At 44.0% G+C, this 19497-nt stretch overlaps 1 protein-coding gene across 1 annotated transcript; it reads right to left on the bottom strand.

Annotated features, from left to right (window-relative positions):
* Window positions 1-4819: 4819 nt before the first annotated feature.
* Window positions 4820-19114, bottom strand: LOC115156762 (coatomer subunit beta'). Its single transcript, XM_029704426.1, has 21 exons — window positions 18974-19114; window positions 18218-18355; window positions 18022-18108; window positions 17767-17893; window positions 17479-17627; window positions 17227-17373; window positions 16988-17087; window positions 16653-16795; window positions 15158-15357; window positions 14827-14937; window positions 14656-14744; window positions 14363-14469; window positions 13988-14131; window positions 13633-13763; window positions 12680-12887; window positions 11625-11735; window positions 6586-6800; window positions 6080-6356; window positions 5792-5875; window positions 5397-5555; window positions 4820-5227 (listed from the first exon to the last, which is right to left on the bottom strand). The coding sequence occupies exons 1-21, from the start codon at window positions 18974-18976 to the stop codon at window positions 5111-5113; spliced, it is 2847 nt and encodes a 948-aa protein (XP_029560286.1). The 5' UTR covers window positions 18977-19114; the 3' UTR covers window positions 4820-5110.
* Between the last annotated feature and the right edge of the window lie 383 nt (window positions 19115-19497).

The raw sequence follows: 19497 nt of genomic DNA, 5'->3' as shown, positions 1-19497 counted from the left end.
TTCGGTTAGGTGATTTAAACCTACTGGTGGATCCCACTGTTCAGTAGCAGTACATGGGGTTCGAACGCTGGTGTGATTCACTGTGGCTGGGGTGACAGTTTTTTCAAAGACTTGGGCAGGTAACACAGTCATAATGGTTTGTAATGTACCGATTATTGTGCGTCCTAGCAGGGCAATGTCGTGGTCTGTGGGGTTAGAGACATCAAGCATGATAACTGGAAAAACACCTTTCCTGACTCTGACTAGTGTGTCAAAGAACTCAAGGTCGTCTGGCCACTGCGGGTTCAGGTCTGGCTGGAAAAGCATTGTCATGTCCTCTTTGAAAGGCTGGGAAGCTACACGGCACTCAATCTGAATGCTACTGTGTTTTGGTACAGCAACCTTCTCTTTCTTGATTTTCACTGCGTATTCATCTGTCTGTTCTGCGCTAACAGCCCGTATAAAAGCTCTCACCTTGTTTCTTTTGAGGCTTGGGAAAGCTTTTTATACTGTACTGTATCGTTTAGTCTTTTCGGTCATTGTCATGATGTGCTTGATAACATTGAAACCTATGATGGGATGAGATAGGTGACAGCCTTTCATTACCAGCACTGGGATGATCAGTTCCTTTGTTTGGTCAGTTTCAGAGGCTAGCCGAAAAGTTGTTTCAATCCATCCCAGGTACGGCAGGTACGGCATTTCAGTCCCATTTGCTGCAGTCAACCTTAGATCATCAGGTTAGTCCAGGATTTCTGAAACATCTCTCAGCCTTGCGTTTGGGAGAGATTTCTCTTTCCATCATTCATCAATGACCGATACCTGAGAGCCTGTGTCCCATAGAACTTGGAGGTGGTGGCGATTCAGGTGACACTCAATAAGGCCGACTAGCGAGGTGACCTTATGGGGGTGGCAACCTTGAGCTAGGGATGGTAAAGAGTGGGCATTTTCCTCTGTGCAGGAAAACCTTTCGCTGGTAGAGTCAATTTTCAGGTGAGTGCATTTTTCCTTATGTTTAGTCCAATGTTGGTTTTGACATACTTTGGAACAGTACAGTGTCTTTTTACATGATGAACATTGTTTCAGGTTCTCAAATGAATCTTCTCTGGCACAATTTGCACATTTCTGGGACTTTTTGGTAGCTACGGTTAACACTCGTCCCTCAGCGGTAACCCTTTCCCGTTTAAAGGGGCCTCTCTTGATGGTCTGACTCCCCGGATTTTACATCCAGCTTGAAAATGTTCTCCACTCCCACATCGGAAGCAGTGTGTGCAGCGTGCATCTGTTCTGGCCTGCTGGCAGACAAAACACCTCCTTGGAGCTTGAGCAGAGCGGTTGGTATACAGGTTAGGTGCATATTGATGCTGCGCAGTGTCAGGTGCTTGGGGCTGACTGTAGTTGCTGTAATACTGCTGCTGGGAAACAGGTGGCTGGGGGTCCCTATCTGGCCTCCTAACTGGAGGTGGGGCATAGGCACAAGGCAGTGACTGAAACATAGGCTGCTGTAATGTCTCCTTAATCTGAGCAATCTCTGCACTGAGACCTTTTAGAGAAGCTACACCTGTCTTAAGTTCAGCTAACTCTGTTAACAGTTCTGCGGGTATCTTAGCTTTGGCTTCCTTCACAGGACACTTTGCAGATGGCGTATCTTCTAACTGGACTACACTTACAGTTGTAGCAGGCTGTGAGGCATTAAACTGCTTTTTGTTTCGTCTTTCTATCTCATTAGCACAAGCAATGTTAAGCTTCTCTAGCAAAACCTCATCTGATGTTTCGCTATCTAGCAGGAGAGGCTGCATGTCTATCCTGATACTGTCACTCTGGAGACCTGTAAGGACTGTGTGTAAACACATGCGCTGGACTAGAGCAGGGTCATACTTAAGCCCTGATTCTGACTCCTGGAATGCAAACAGTACTTTCTGCCTCAAATCTAAGACGCGTATCAGGAAGCTTTGAGGGGTCTCCTTGCTATGCTGTGCTTCTGAAGCTAGCTGTTTGTAAAGCTCTGTTGCACTCTTCTCTTGGAAGTGGGAACGCAGGATACATCTAAGTGTGGGAAGAGTTAGCTGGGGTTTACCTTCCAAGTAGCTGTGTAGCTGTGAGCCTGGAGAAATAGCCCTGACTACTGCGTCTACTATTTCTACCTCAGGGTAGCCTCTGTTAAGTCCATTCTCGATCTGATGGGCAAGGCTGGAAAAAATCAGTTTATCTTTCTGGCCCGGTTCACCTATCTGACCAGAGATTTTAAACTCTTTGCGCCAGTATGAGCTGGGCTGTGCACTGGGTGAGAGCGGCACGCTCCCCTGAAGATTGGCATGGGGTTGGGGCTGATCTATGCCACTGATCATCTCTGTCATTTTGTCTTTAAGTAGCAACAATTCCGACATGCCGCCATCTTCTAACTCTGCAACTTCCTCTCTTTCAAGAAACATCATAATGTGAGTCATCAATGATATGCGGGATTTGTCTTGAACATCTCTTCTCTGTTCGCCTGATATGTCAAGGAAATCACATATCTCTAGTAACTTGTCTTTAGTCAGGGTGTGCAATTCTCCTACTACCTCTTCCTGTAGTTCTTCCAAGGCGGTCGTCATGTTGACAGAACAGGAGGGACTTTTACTGTGCAGGAGTTGACTCTGAATTAGATGGTCCTTACTGTCTCTGATGGTCGATCAATGGCCTCAGTTGACACGTACTTAACCCCCAACTTCCAGCTCCCCTCGAACAGCAACACTTTCCTCACTGCAGCCTGCCTGAGTTGTTATGTGGGGATTTAGCTGGCTCGGAATTCAGCGACCAGGGTGTGGAAACTGGACATCTGAGCAGCAATCTCAGCGGAGCCTCCAAAAATGTTACGCCCCTGAAAAAGGGGAGAAATAATCACGAGAGTGATATTGTATTGTTTCCTCAATGAGAACTTTTAGTGCAATCATTTTACAAAAGTAACACATTTTACATAACAACAGATCTACAGGAAATAGATAGTTTTGTAGGGTACAAGGCTTATTCAAGTCACAACAGTATACACTGTAATTCACTGAAACATATACTAATTTCAATATAACTGTCAAGCACAAAGCTTTAACTCAGTAAACCATAACTCAATTATTCAACAGTCAATAAAGTGTTTGAAAACCCATTATACAAATAACACTGCAAAATATCTGATTCTCTATCAACTAGTACTGAATGCATGATCTTTTTAACCTTAGATGTTTTAAGATGCTCACATACTATGAACTTACTAATACTTTTTAATGTATAACAGGCTATGAGTATTTCCTTTAACCTGTCACATATACTATATCTAGACAAAACCCTTGAGGGGGGTGAACTTTAAAGATCGACTACATTGCAGTTAGGCTGCGCAGACACCCACACTCATAGCTAGTACTAATAGTCTTTTTGACTTTGGGGAGTGTAGTAATTCTGTTTGACATGGTGGATTGTTGAATCAAACTTTGTGGTTGAATCTGTGCAGGATTCAAATAACATACAATAGAGTGGGCGTTCTACATAAACATTTTCTGAATGTTCCGCAATGGTTTGGCCTGCTGAACATGACAAGATTAGTTTTCCCTTTATTGTGCTGCATTCATAAACAAGTTGAAAGTGGTATTTACCACATACGACTGGGAAAAATCCACTTGAATGCCCCTCCAACTAGTAATTACCAGTTGGAAACTATCATCTCTGAGCTCCGACTTCTCCCAAATGCTGACCTCTGACGTCAGATAACAGAATTGATCAGTTTAAATATATTAAAACATGATTTATAAAAAGCAATATTAATTTTGTTTTCCTTTACAAGCATGATAGCGGTACTTTTAGTTTGTGTTTGACGCAGCTTGTTGGCCATTAACCAATCGGCATTTCTCAACAAGCTCAAAGCACATGAATGCATCCAACTGGTATTTACGAATTCACAACTGGTAATTACCACTTCCCCACTTGGTTATGATTGCAGCATTTAGTTATGTAGCTACTGGTAAATACGGAAACCTTTAAAGGGATAGTGCACCAAAACTACAAAATGTCCTAACCCTGTAAACCACGTGTCAAACTCATTCCACAGAGTGTCTGTGGGTTTTCCCTCCTCCCTTGGACCTGATTGATGAATTAAGGTCACTGATTAGTAAGGAACTCCCCTCACCTGGTTGTCTAGGTCTTAATTGAAAGGAACAATGAACACCAGCAGACACTAGGCCCTCCATGGATTGAGTTTGACACCCCTGCTGTAAGCGGTCTACTCTATAAGGTATGACAGCAATACATGCTTAGCATTTGAAATGGTGGCCAGGTAAACAAAAGCAATTTGAAGTAACTTCATCGAGTTACACAATCGAGTTCATACTTTAGGATGATTTGAAAATGAACTGCAAAAATGCTAATATAGGTACCATTGACTAGCATTTGTGCGACAAATGCTCAAAAAAAAACAATGGTCAGGTAAACAAAACCAAAGCATGGATTGATGTCATTCCTTGCCCATAGACTGCTTACAGGGTAAGGAAATCAGTCATTTTATAATTTGGGTGAACGATCCCTTTAAGATGGCTTACTGGTATGTCAATAGTTGCTTTAGAGTAATTTGATTGACATAACATTTAAAACCAGCAAATTTTATACATAAGGAACGGAAAAATGAATACATCCGCTGAAGCTAAAAACAGTTAACCATAACATAAGTCAACTGTGAAGGCAAGAATGTTTGCTGATAAAGCACTGACACCAAATATAAATAATCATGGAATATTTAACTTTAGGTTTTCAGTTTAAAAGCCAGCATCTAATGATGAAATCCCGTATGGGTCCAAAAATGTCAAACCCGACAACACCAGTGTTCAAATGTACAGCAATAGCAATTTATTAGGCGTAAATGAACAGTGATTTATCATTGTACACATACAGAGAGTAAATATATAGCTCAATGCACGGATAGTTAGTGAAGGTAAGGCCCTGGATGAAGTATAAAATCTGCTTAAGAATCAAGACGTATAATTTGCCTCTTTCCCCTCGCATGGATTCATCATCTACTCAGTCTTCCAAACACTGTAGGACTAACAAAACATGTTAAGTACAAATACAAAAGGGGGGTTGGTCTCTTAAATAAATTCATAGTGGGGGGGGGTTCTCAGTCGTCTAAGAAGTCGTCATCCAGGTTAATGTCTGTGGCATCCAGGTTAACGTCTGTGGTATCGATGTCGTCCAGCTCCATGTTGTCCAGGTCATCTTCAAGTTCGTCCAGGGCCTGGGGGAAATAACACAGTGTGAAATAACACATCTGGCCCATAACACAGCTAACGGTACTGAATATTGCAACGGGTTACATTTATACATCTCCCGTTCTTCTCGCCGGGTACAGTGCATTACTTGTCCAGAGCCTGCCGTACTGTCTTTCTAGGGAGACCGTTGCCTACCTTGTTCTTCAGTGCCTCAGATGAACCGGGGCTCGCCTCCTCCTCCTCCTCTTCAGGTGCAGCCTCAGGCTCTGGCTCCGAGGGGATCACGGGGGCCGTCAACACGGACGCCAGCACTCCAGCAGCCAACGTGGTCTCCTCCTCCCTGCCATCTTCACCCTGTTGACAGACACACAGGCATGAGCAGGACTCTGTTTCCAGTGTCTCAGCTGTCTTCGGGCTTGCCCATCGATCCAGCCAACACATGAGGCCATTTCTAGATGTGAAACTCTACTCTAACTTCCAGGCCTATGATGGAAAAAAAACACCTAGTCTGTGTGGATCTAAATAAAAGGCCTTTGATCAAGTCGGCTATTACTTTAACTGTATAGTAAAGGTCTCAGAAGCAGACTTACCGGTACCAGTGTGGCAAGTGAGAGAGGAACTCCTTTGGGCTCGTAGCCCGTGGCATCCTCTAGTATATTACGATCTTCATTGGGCTGGAGAAAAGAGGGCAAGATATGGATAATGTGAGTAAATAAGTAGAAAGACTGCAATGGGAGCAATAGGGATTACTACGTATTCAAGTTGGACTCCTCCTGTGCAGCAAATACACATCCATAGTTTGCGTTGAGTTTAGAGATTTGCAAGCCAGATATTTCCATTTAATTTCTACAGTCCCACATCGAACCCCCACCACTCACTGTGACCAGAGGGTAGTCGGTGGCTGGCCGGGAGTTGCCCAGGCAGGTCTCCCGGAGGAACTGCTCGGCCACAAACGACTCCTTCAGACCGGGGAACAGGTTCTCATACTCGGTGGGGTCGGCCAGCGACTCGGCCGCCTTCTGGTTGACCTTGGCCAGGCTCTCCCTCCACAGCTTGACCACCCTGGACACCTGGCTGGGCAGGTAGGTGCGGGCCAGGAAGGCCGCCTCGGGCAGCCGGTTGGTCCGGATCAACAGCTCCAGACAGTGGTCCAGTCTGGGGGAAAACAGACAGGAGACTGAGACCAGTACCAGAGAGAGGTCCAAATCACTGCTACTGATCACATGCTCCCACCAAAGATCAAACATACAGGAGTAGTGTCATGTAGGATTCCCTACACCTTATTGTAACTTATTAAAATACTACTCTATTTAAGAAAGCTGGATTTGTAACTGAGCTGGATATGACATCGTCGTAGACCCCCTCTACCCTCCCTTGTACTCACTTTCCCTGCAGGAAATAAGTCATGAAGGCCACGTTGTTCTTGCCGTCCCGCTCAGCGCCCTCGGCCAGCTTGCCCACCATGGCGGCGTTGCCCGAGGCCGTGGCGAGCAGCAGCAGGCCGCCGTAGTCCTGGGCGTGGTGGAGGCACTCCTGGGCCAGGCTAAACTGGCACTTACTGATGGCCAGCTCTGCCAGCTGCTTCCACTTCTGCTCCGACTGCCACCAGAGAAAAAGGAAACGGTTCTAATGTTATATACATGTTATACAGTACTGTCAGTTAGACTAATATTGTATGGAGTTGGACCAACGCTAAAACAATCATAGTTCAGCACTGTTTAGTGCAGTGCAGGGCTGCCTAGCTGAAGGACGGTTAATACATTTAACGATATGATTGAGTACACAATCCATTCAGATCTAAATCAGATGTTGACTGAATAGGCTTAAACCGAGCAGATACTAGTCTTCAGTATTGAATAACTCATTGGTGAACGACTGACATGTATGATGGCGCTATACACGTAGTACATGATCGGTTGGCAACTTCAGGCAAGTCTAAAGGAGGAGGGGTGTGTTTTTTTCATAAATAACAACTGGTGTGCTGCTTCCAGTGTGAAGGAAACCTCAAGATTTTGCTCTCCTGATATAGAACTAGGGCTGTGGCGATCAGAAAATGTTGTCCGCTGGTGATTGTCAAGCAAATAACTGCCGGATAATTGACCGTTATTTAACACATTTAGCATCTCCTGGCTTCCTACAAGCCACTGATGCAGACCTTTGGAACATCTACATTTTTAAAAGTCTAATAAATCCATGTAATATAGCCTACACCTTCACAATAAATCCATGTAATATAGCCTACTCCTTCACAATAAATCCATGTAATATAGCCTACACCTTCACAATAAATCCATGTAATATAGCCTACACCTTCACAATAAATCCATGTAATATAGCCTACACCTTCACAATAAATCCATGTAATATAGCCTACACCTTCACAATAAATCTTATTTTAGACAGGTCTAAAGAAACATGATATGAAAAAAAATGTAGTATATTTCAGAAGAACAGAATCGCATACTCAGATGTCCTGATCTGGTTATGCCATATGGCTGTGGGCGACACTAGTTCACTTAGACACAATTTTCTTAGAATTCCGTGGCATTATTTTATAGTATGAATACAATTGAACAAAGCTGAATAAAATAGAAAAGGATATTCTCTCCAAAAAAATGGAGCGCGCACATGCAGCTATTCTGTGTTGAGCGGTTAAATAACTCCTCATATATGCTTAAATTTAGAGTTATTAATGTAACTTTAGTTGTTCTATGTTCTGATTTTTAATACATTGTAAGGTTGCATGATGCAACTCTAATAATGATTAGGGGAAAAAAAGTCACTTGAAAAGGCACAATGCCTCAACTTTCCCGGGCATCCCTTTTTGTGTGGCCGTAATCCACGTCTTCTGCAGCCAGTGGCTGTTGTGCCCTAAATATATGCCCTAAATATAATATGCCCTAAATATAATAATTATAACGCCCCCCCATTAGTGGGAAAACACCATTATTAAAAGTGACCGCAAATGTGATTATGCATGTAATGCTTTTATTATAAAAAGGTACATTTTTATGGTGAAAATTATCTTCCCCAAAACTTGAAACTCACACCCAGCTTATGTATGCCAGTTAGGCTCTGCACCCCCTTGTAAAGCGGATTAATGTGCTTCATTTTAAGAAGTTATTTGGCCACTTTAGTTGTGATACAAAACATATAGGACAATGGGCTAGGCTACATGAGGGGTGCGACTATGATGAAAATAAGTCAACAACAAGAAAAGGCATTGTTTGTTATGCTGTGTGGTAGGATAATATTGTCACCCATCACACTATTCTTGATTTAATCTTGTCTTTACATATACTAAATCATATATGTGTGAAATTTGTTTGGATTTAGAATGGACGATTATCATGCACCCGTCTCAAAACGGGCAGGGGGAAAAAATACATGGCATCTATGCATTTAAAACGAATGGAGGACGCTTTTCCCGTGGTTCATTTTCATGCCAGCCAGCTAGGCTATTACTCCTGTTGTAAAGAGAAGCAATGTGCTTAATATTAGGAATGTTGAGAAATAAATATAGTAGGCCTAGCCTATAGAAAGCTGACCTTTATTAAAGGCCATCATTCCGTTTTCTCACAATTACATAGCCTATAGAAATGATGCGCAACATGAGCTTTCATTAAGTGTTTGATTAGACTTTCGATTACATTTGAATTGATGTCAGAGTGATTAGAGGGACAATAGAGTGCTGAGTACCAGGCAGTTTGCAAGTTTGGTAGGCTACTAATGACCAGCATCAGAGTAGCCTTAATTACCATGACTAAACGTCACATGGAATTTGACTGCCTTCGTGAATCGTGACCGCCGGTAATACAGTCTCCTCAACAGCCCTATATAGATTACCTCATGGTAAGCTGCAGACCTTTATCTACCAAGAGAGTTCTCATCCTTAATCATCATGGCTGTCTACAGTTGTGGCCAAAAGTTTTGAGAATGACAAAAATATTAATTTTCACAAAGTTTGCTGCTTCAGTGTCTTTAGATACTTTTGTCAGATGTTACTATGGAATACTGAAGTATAATTACAAGCATTTCATAAGTGTCAAAGGCTTTTATTGACAATTACATGAAGTTGATGCAAAGAGTCAATATTTGCAGTGTTGACCCTTATTTTTCAAGACCTCTGCAATCCACCCTAGCATGCTGTCAATTAACTTCTGGGCCACATCCTGACTGATGGCAGCCCATTCTTGCATAATCAATGCTTGGAGTTTGTCAGAATTTGTGGGTTTGTGTTTGTCCACCCGCCTCTTGAGGGTTGACCACAAGTTCTCAATGGAATTAAGGTCTTGGGAGTTTCCTGGCCATGGACCCAAAATATCGATGTTTTGTTCCCCGAGCCACTTAGTTATCACTTTTGCCTTATGGTAAGGTGCTCCATCATGCTGGAAAAGGCATTGTTCGTCACCAAACTGTTCCTGAATGGTTGGGAGAAATTGCTCTCGGAGGATGTTTTGGTACCATTCTTTACTCATGGCTGTGTTCTTAGGCAAAATTTTGAGTGAGCCCACTCCCTTCACTGAGAAGCAACCCCACACAAAAATGGTCTCAGGATGCTTTACTGTTGGCATGGCACAGGACTGATGGTAGCGCTCACCTTGTCTTCTCCGGACAAGCTTTTTTCCAGATGCCCCAAACAATCAGAAAGGGGATTCATCAGAGAAAATGACTTTACCCCAGTCCTCAGCAGTCCAATCCCTGTACCTTTTGCAGAATATCAGTCTGCCCCTGATGTTTTTCCTGGAGAGAAGTGGCCTCTTTGCTGCACTTCTTGACACCAGGCCATCCTCAAAGTCTTCGCCTCACTGTGCGTGCAGATGCACTCACACCTGCCTGCTACCATTCCTGAGCAAGCTCTGTACTGGTGGTGACCCGATCTCGCAGCTGAATCAACTTTAGGAAACGGTCCTGGCACTTGCTGGACTTTCTTGGGCGCCCTGAAGCCTTCTTCACAACAATTGAACCGCTCTCCTTGAAGTTCTTGATGATCCGATAAATGGTTGATTTAGGTGCAATCTTACCGGCAGCAATATCCTTGCCTGTGAAGCCCTTTTTGTGCAAAGCAATGACAGCACGTGTTTCCTTGCCTGTAACCATGGTTGACAGAGGAAGAACAATGATTCCAAGCACCACCCTCCTTTTGAAGCTTCCAGTCTGTTATTCGAAGTCAATCAGCATGACAGAGTGATCTCCAGCCTTGTCCTCATCAACACTCACACCTGTGTTAACGAGAGAATCACTGACAAGATGTTAGCTGGTCCTTTTGTGGCAGGGCTGAAATGCAGTGGAAATGTTTTTTGGGGAGTCAGTTCATTTGCATGGCAAAGAAGGACTTTGCAATGAATTGCAATTCATCTGATCACTCTTCATAACATTCTGGAGTATATGCAAATTGTCATCATACAAACTGAGGCAGCAGTCTTTGTGAAAATTAATATTTGTGTCATTCTCAATTTTTGGCCACGACTGTACATCCCTCTACTAATGTAGATGAAGGAGACAGGTTATTGAGTGTGTGCCATTCAGAGGGTGAATGGGGCAAGACAAAAGATTTAAGTGCCTTTGAACGGGGTATGGTAGTAGGTGCCAGGCACACCAGTTTGTGTCAAGAACTGCAACGCTGCTGGGTTTCACGCTTAACAGCTTCCCGTGTGTATCAAGCATGTTCCACCACCCAAATGACATCCAGCCAAGTTGACACAACTGAAGCATTGGAATCAACATGGGCCAGCACCCCTGTGGAACGCTTTTGACACCTTGTAGAGTCCATGCCCTGACGAATGGAGGCTTTTCTGAGGGCAAAAGGAGGGGTGCAACTCAATATTAAGGTGTTCTTAAGGTTTTGTACACTAAGTGTATACAAACCACATACACAACCACTCATTTGCTGCTGCTACAATGTTCTTTATTTTACTCTTATTATTATCTATCCTGATGACTAGTCACTTTGCCCTGCGTTCATGTACATATCTATCTCATACCTTGTATAGCTCCACATTGACCTGGTGCTCCCTGTATATAGCTCCACATTGACCTGGTGCTCCCTGTATATAGCTCCACATTGACCTGGTGCTCCCTGTATATAGCTCCACATTGACCTGGTGCTCCCTGTATATAGCTCCACATTGACCTGGTGCTCCCTGTATATAGCTCCACATTGACCTGGTGCTCCCTGTATATAGCTCCACATTGACCTGGTGCTCCCTGTATATAGCTCCATTCTTGGGTATTTTATTCCTCGTGTTACTATTTTATTTGTATTTTTTTACTCTGCATCATCGGGAAGCATTTCAAGGTAAAGTCTACACCAGTTGTATTCGTTGCATGTGACAAATTACATTGGATTTGATTTAGTCTTCGAACTCTCTTGTAGTGTGTGTGAAGTGGTCTCTCCATAGCCTAGTGTACTGTAGATCTCACCTCTGCCTCCACAGCCAGCTGATAGGCGATCTTCAACTCCCCAAGCTGCAGGGCCAGCTCAAACCTGTGCTCCGAGTCTGACGACACGGCCAGAGCCTGCTGCTTGAAGCCCTGGACGACCAAAAAGAACATATCAGTCAACATAACATTTCACACTAACAGTCAGTTCTCACAACATTACAACAGCAGCCACACAAAACTCAGCTTGACTCGTGTTGAAGATGAAGAGCTCAGAATTATCTATCGTCAAAAATAATATCCCGATATGTAACTGTATAAATGTTTCTCCCCATTACTGATCATTGACATTATATCCAAAAAGTCTGATTTCGTAACCCAATACATCCCATAATAAGCACCGAGCTCTTGACTTAGCAGTACTGGTTTATCGTAACAACTTGTGAGGATTTCACATTTTGTGGTAGTCGTCTTTAAAGTTGTTTCAGTGGATCGCAAAAAAGCTAAAAATTAGCATGTCAAGCTGAACCTAATGTAAAAGGCTTTGAAAATAAAAAGCCAGGTATACAGTCAGTGCTTCAGAGATACGCTTGTTTATGTAAGAAACCTATAAAGACCAGGAATTTAAGATTAATATGAGAAGCTTATACTAAAATATTATTTTTAAACACTACATATCATGTCTCAAAATTGATATCCATCTTAACTCCATATTGTTTTATGTCCTGCAGACTTGAGAAGAAAGATGACAAGTTCAATGGGAAATTAAAACTTGCACAGAATCCATCTAGCTGATGCAATGTAATTTTCCTGATTTCATTAATTTTTTCCCTCTGGCCTCCATCAATTTAGTCACCCTAATTCTGGCCATCCTACAAGGATAAAAACTCTACTTTTGAGACATGAGGTTTGGACCAAGGGTTATATACACAAAATTATTTTACCCTTTGGTCAAAAGATGCATTTTGAATTGGACACCCTATAACATTCCATAGTCTAGGTAGAATCTACTCACCCCCCCAGCTCCACCATAGAGTTAAAGTACCCCATTCTACACGCCTCAGTTCCTTCATTAACAGGAAGTTCCTGATTCTGACCTGTTTCTCCAGGAAGTGGGCCACACGGGTCCTCTGTTCCTTGGGGATGGTGGGCAACACTTTGTCAGCCATGCCAAAGTCCCTGCGCATCACAGCTGTCTGGTACTCCAGCACAGACACCAGCAGGGAGTAGCTGACGATGTTCAGCTCTTTGTCGCCCAGGTACAGGCGGTCGTCCTTGGGGATGTAGCCCAGCAGGTACATGGTCCTACGGATGGAGTAGATCGATAATGTGTTATAGGAATTAAAAAGGAAACACACTTTGAGAAGGAGTTTTAGGGATGGTTTCCCAGACACAGATGAAGCCTAGTTCTAAACTAAAAAGAATGCTCAATGGATGAAGATCTTTTTAGTAGGAAGATATTTTCATAGGAAGATCTTTCTAGTTTAGTACTAGGCTTAATCTTTGTCCGGAAAACTACCTCAATGTATTTTTTGAAGTAAGTTAGGCTGTATGTAGGGGGGGGTTACCCCCCCATCCTCTCCCCCATTTAAATTTGTTGAATAGTCTTGTTGTAGGATGAATGTGATGTCAATGAAGCCTAAGCACATCGGCTGCTTTCATAACACAAAATGACTTGTCGGACTCAAATGTTGTCCTATAGAGGAAACTCTAGTGGGGATTTTTCGGCTTAACATTAAGATAATATTGGCTGACTTAACAGTTAGTCTAATCCTTCTCCAAAAAGCAACGTTTGAATATTCAGAGATTGTTTCTGGTCAACATTGGTGCTTACAACCCAAAAAAAACAGGGTCGGACCCAAAGCAACAGTAGTATTGAGCTTCACTTATTCCAGTCTCTTAATTCTGGGTAGCATTCACTAGAAAGCAAATGGGCCAAAATGGGTAGGACCTACCCGAATTTGGCCAATAAACACTTGTTTTCGCTTTCCGTTGCAAAATATATTGCTACGCTGTGCACTAATAAATATACAACCCTGGTACGCAGTACCTGTCCAGGTGAGCGATGGTGACAATCTCTCCCCCCACAAAGTAGTTGAGTCTGTTGACAGAGCTGGTGTAGATGAAGCAGTCTCCCACCCACAGACCTGTCTTCACCACTTCCTGGATCTCCCCCTGGACCTGGAGGATCAAGACACAAAATGGCAGACAGATTGAGGAGGGAGGGAGGGCAGATGGTGAGTGTTCACTGGTGCCCTGTTGTCTAGGGCCCTCTACTGGATGGCTATAGGCATTGTGCTTTGTCTTCAGTAGAAACCATAAGCCTCGCATGTAGAGTTGCAGACTATCTGCTAGGTCAGTACAGGTACAAGGTAATATCGAGTATTACCCTGTCACACACACACCTCAAAGGCGTCTTCGATTCCGTCCTCCGTCACTCCCTCGTTGTTCTCTTGGGAGGCGGCTACTTTCTCGGACAGGTAGCGCAGGATGAAGAAGGACTCCTCTGTGGCTATACACACCAACTCCCCTGAGTCTGACCAGAAGATCTACAAACCCGAGAGAGAGGGAAAGAGAGAGGGAGATGAAGTGTTCTCATGCTTCGCTTACAGTCCTGATTTCATGACGATAATGCAATTGTGTCATATGACCATTTCTACCAATACGCTACTGGGTGGAAAAACAAACATTGACCAAGACAAACATTTGTACATGCTAGGACACTCTTGCACCCATCTATATTCTGATAAAGATGCCGCTCTCGCTATAGCAGTACTTACATGTTTGGGCTGGATCTCAATGCGGCGGATCAGCTCTGTGTTCTCCCAGTCATAGAAGGCCAGACCGTTCACTGACCTGACGCCCAGCAAGAAGCCTCCATAGATACCTGCACACACAGTTAGTCCCTCAGTTAAGCTATCGGGACATGTCCAATAACATTTTTGTTTTCTGTTGCAAAACATTTTAAAACATTTTCTGTTGCCTGCCAGGTTCCATCAAAAGGGCCATCATTTTTTTATGCAGTATACTTTTTCACACTACAAACTACCTGCATCTGATCCATTCCACTTACCTTCTGCCCCAAAGTCTGGCTTGAAAGTCTTCTTCTCTTTGAAGTTCTTGAAGATTTTGACCACACTGTTGCTTTCTCTGATGGCATACCTGCGACAAGGCAAACCACGCACATTAACCACTGACAGAGAGTAACCATCCATAGCAAAGAATGTGTGTGTTTTGGACTCACTCTGAGGAGTCGTGTGCCCAGACAAACTCCTGGGCTGAGCCGAAGCTCTTGTTCCGCAGTGCCATGGCAGTGTAGATGATGTACTCTCCGTCTCCACACACCACAACAAACCTGACAACACAAACAAAAAACACATTTGGATTAAAGAGAGGCTCCATAAAATATCCAGATTTTCAACAGATGAAGTGTTTGGATAAATATCATATTTCCCCAAACATTTGAAAACAACTTACTTGCCTTTAAAACGTGTGGCACACAAACACTAACATGTAGTTGTTGTGCAAGGCGTTTATTAAGGTTGACGTCGGACTCCAATGCAGTGCGGACTGACCTTCCGTTGGGGTTGTGCTGAATGGTCTGGGGGTAGATCTCACAGCTGCCCATGTCTTTGACGGCCAGCGGCAGCCTCTCTCCGTCCTTGATCTCGGTGTCGCCCATGGCCTTCAGGTTGGCCTGCTGCACCTCTGAGTGCTTGGCCCAGATGATCTTCCCATTGGTGTCCATGGACATGGCTGGCTCCTCACGCCCCAGCTACAGCACGCAGGAGAGGTGGAGGAGAGGATGGACTGAGTAAAGTACCGTGGCTTTCAGAGATGTCACCAAGTAGTTGTTTCAACATAGAAGGGTACTTTGAAAAAGAGCATGTGCGCAATGTGTACAAACTGAAATTCTATCAAATTCTGTATTGTGAAATATCTGTGGGTTCTTCAGTTTTGAATCTTATGCACAAATACACTATATATACACAAAAGTATGTGGATGCCCCTTCAAATTAGTGGATTCGGCTTCGTCAGCCACACCCGTTGCCGACAGGTGTATAAAATCAAGTACACCACCATGCAATCTCCATAGACAAACATTGACAGTAGAATGGCCCGTACTGAGGAGCTCAGTGACTTTCAATGTGGCACCGTCATAGGATGCCAACAAGTCAGTTTTTCACATTTCTGCCCTGCTAGAGCTGCCCCTGGAAGTGCTGTTATTGTGAATTGGAAATGTCTAGGAGCAACAATGACTCAGCCACGAAGTGGTAGGCCACACAAGCTCACAGAACGGAACCACCGAGTGCAGAAGCGTGTAGTGCGTACAAATCGTCTGTCCTTGGTTGCAACACTCAATACCTACTTCCAAACTGCCTCTGGAAACAACGTCAGCAAAAGACCCATTTGTCGGGAGCTTCATGAAATGGGTTTCCATGGTCGAGCAGCCTAAGACCACCATGCGGAATGCCAAGCGTCGGCTGGAGTGGTGTAATGCTTGCAGCCATTGGACTCAGTGGAAACGATGAATCACGCTTCACCATCTGGCAGTCCGAAGGACGAAGCTGGGTTTGACGGATGCCAAGAGAACACTACATGCCCGAATGCATAGTGCAAACTGTAAAGTTTGGTGGAGGAGGGATAATGGTCTGGGCCTGATTTTCATGGTTCGAGCTAGGCCCCTTAGTTCTAGTGAAGGGAAATCTTAACGCTACAGCATACAATGGCATTCTAGACGATTCTGTGCTTCCAACTTTGTGGCAACAGTTTGGGGAAGGCCCTTTCCCGATTCAGCATGACAATGTCACCATGCACAAAGCGAGTTCCATACTGAAATGGTTTGTTGAGATCGGTATGGAAGAACTTGACTGGTCTGCACAGAGCCCTGATCTCAACCCCATCGAACACCTTTGGGATGAATTGGAACGCCGACTGCTAGTGGAGGCTGTTATAGCAGCAAGGGGGGGGGACCAATTCCATATTAATGCACATGATTTTGGAATGAGATGTTCGACTAGCAGGTCCACATACTTTTGGTCATGTAGTGTATATGGCCATATTCCACACCTTGATGATGATGCTGCCTTCGTCGTAACCCAGGGCCACATTGTTGGAGCCTCGCAGGCCACACACACACCACACGCGCTCCATGCCGTAGTTCAGCGTGCTCTCCAGACGGTACGTACTCGAGTGCCAGATGCGCACAGTGCCTATAGAACCAGAGAAACGATTGGTTTCTTTCAGAACTGTGATTGTGTGCTCACTTTTTTTTTTTTATGTAAAAATATGCGCACATTGTATATAGTAGAGTTAATACATAGACGTTTGTCTGCTCACCACGAACAGAACAAGTATCTACAAAGGGTCAGAATCTAATAAGAGTGTATAAGGTATTTACTCACCATCCTCTGAGCCTGTGATGATGATGGGCAGCTCTGGGTGAAAGCTGACACACGACACATTCTGGGCGTGTCCCTCCAGGGTCTGCACACACGTCTTGTTCTGAAGAGACAGAGGACAGGAGTGTGAGACATTTGCCTGGACCGATACAGTATCATCAAAGACCAGAAAACCCATCTGCTGAACAGGTTACCGGCTTTCTCAGGCTAAAAGTGTTTGTTTCATTCCTCAGCCGTCTTACCTGGTAGTCCCAGATCTTGACCAGGCGGTCATCAGCTCCTGATATAAGGTAGGGCTTGTCCCCTCCACTGTAGTAGTCAATGCAGTTGACACCTTTCTCATGGCCCTCAAGGGTGAAGTTAGGAGCAGAGGAGCCTAGTTGCCAAACCTGGGATAGGGCAGAGGATGAGTTAGTCAAATACATACACTCACACTATTCACAAACATCTACACTAGGTTGTTGTAAGCGCACACACACAGTGTCTGGTGTTACCTTGATGGTTCTGTCCAGAGAAGCGCTGGCAAATTGGTTGTTGTCTTTAGGGTTGATGACGATCTGCATGACGTAGTGGGTGTGGCCCTCGAACACCTGGCTGCAAGACCACTTCTTCTCCCAGTCCCACAGCTTAATCAGCATGTCGTCTGGACACACACACACACACACACACAGAGGATGGAACAATTAGTTAATATAATACTTGTGTGATAGATAATCAGTTTATGTATTTGACCCACGTATAAAATGACGCAAGTCATAAAAGATAAGTTACTGATTGCGTACCACTGCTTGTGAGGATGTAGGGCTGGGTGGGATGCACGGCGATACAGCGGATGTAGTCAGAGTGGGCCTCAAACATGTGGACCCTCTCCAGGGTGTTGTAGTTGAACACACGGATCTGCATGTCATCCTACACAGAGAAGGGAGGAAAGACATATGACCCCTGCAAATACAGTAAGCGTGTAGTCTCCATGGAAGGTAAACCATCAAAAGTTCTCATTAGCTAGACGCTTGTCCTGAATTTAAAGCATCACTCACGGCTCCTGTTATGACCCAGTTCTTCCTGGCTACAAACTTTGATGCTCTCACTGGAAGGTCACACACTTCAAAGGTCTTCACCAAGGTCTGGAAAGGATATATTTACAAATTGTACATTCTCATTCATTGCATACAAGTTTAGCTTAGAGCTGTTTAATCGCCATTGTGCAAATATTCAACATCAAACTGTGTGTACCTGTGTTTCATGGTTCCAGACGCAGACACTACCATTGTACAGGCTGGCCAGCATCCACGGCTCGGTCGGGTGGAGGTCCACACTCTTCACCCGGTCTGACCGGGCTGTCAGCTTCCGCTTGATGTCCAGCCTGAGAGGCTTTGAGACAGATGTCAAGTCAATCCAAATAAACAGACAGGGCAGTGCACAACGTACTCATCTGATTGCAGAGAGCTAGCTAGCTTGCCAGCTAACGTTTGCTAAAAGTGATAACGTTTGCTTATAAACACGACCAATTCATAATCCTTCATGATCACATCCAAAAAACCGTCAACACTGGCAGCACAATATCTATCAAGGTACCGTACCATCTAAATAAAACGATTTTACACGCACAACGTAGAAAGAACTAGTTAGCTAACTGCTCACGCTTAGTAAAGATGTGACATTGAGCTAGTTAGCAAAGACGAGCATCCTTGCCACGAATAGACGTAGCTAGCACAACTAACGTTAGCTAGTTAGCATTATCCTTGCTAAATGATCTAGCTATCTGACGAGTGCTTAGCTTTTATCATCCCAATAAATAATAATGAATCGGACTAGCTAGGTCGGTAAATGGTAAGATACCTAATGTTAGCTAGCTACAGAGGACTAGCTTGTTTTCTAGTTAGCTAACATGGCTGGCCTGTCACAATCGACACCGGCTTTACTGAAATAAACTGGTTACATGCAATTCAGACTACAAATATTTCAACAACGAATGTACACTTGTCTCACCATGTTTTATCAGTGGGCTGTCTCTTTTTTTGTGAATTAATTATGAATAGTCCCAGTCGGTGGTGCGTTTTCTGTGGACGGACTGTCGAGTGACGTGGAACTTCCTGAAACGGTGTGTGATGGGAAACGATGACGTGCCATTTTGGAGGTTCAATTTGGGTCGTGGCTCATTTTGGAGCGTGGCACTTTTCTCCCATTTTTCCATGGTGTCCTGAGCTGCACTGCTGTCTGTAGTTTAGCTATAACTTTGTTAAAAGTATTATTTCAAACATAGCATATACTGTATAAATTGTGCATATTAAGAACTGCAGTTTACAAACATGTTCAGACAGTGTTATTTTCAGGGCAAAATGAATCACTATGATGGCCCAAATTGTTAATTCATCTTTGTAAAACTGGTGTAGTCCAGGGCCTAGTACCTACCGGTTTATGTTCCTATATGGTTTGGGAGGCGTCTCTGTGTATCATCACCTAATGGCCATAGGCGGATTGTCATTGATGAGGTAGTCGTTTCTCAAAGTTAT

This window comes from Salmo trutta, chromosome 21 (assembly GCF_901001165.1).
Source record: "Salmo trutta chromosome 21, fSalTru1.1, whole genome shotgun sequence".
Classification (NCBI taxonomy): Eukaryota; Metazoa; Chordata; class Actinopteri; order Salmoniformes; family Salmonidae; genus Salmo; species Salmo trutta.
The sequence above is the reverse complement of the archived record's forward strand: the minus strand, read 5'-3'. Positions and strand labels throughout refer to the sequence as shown.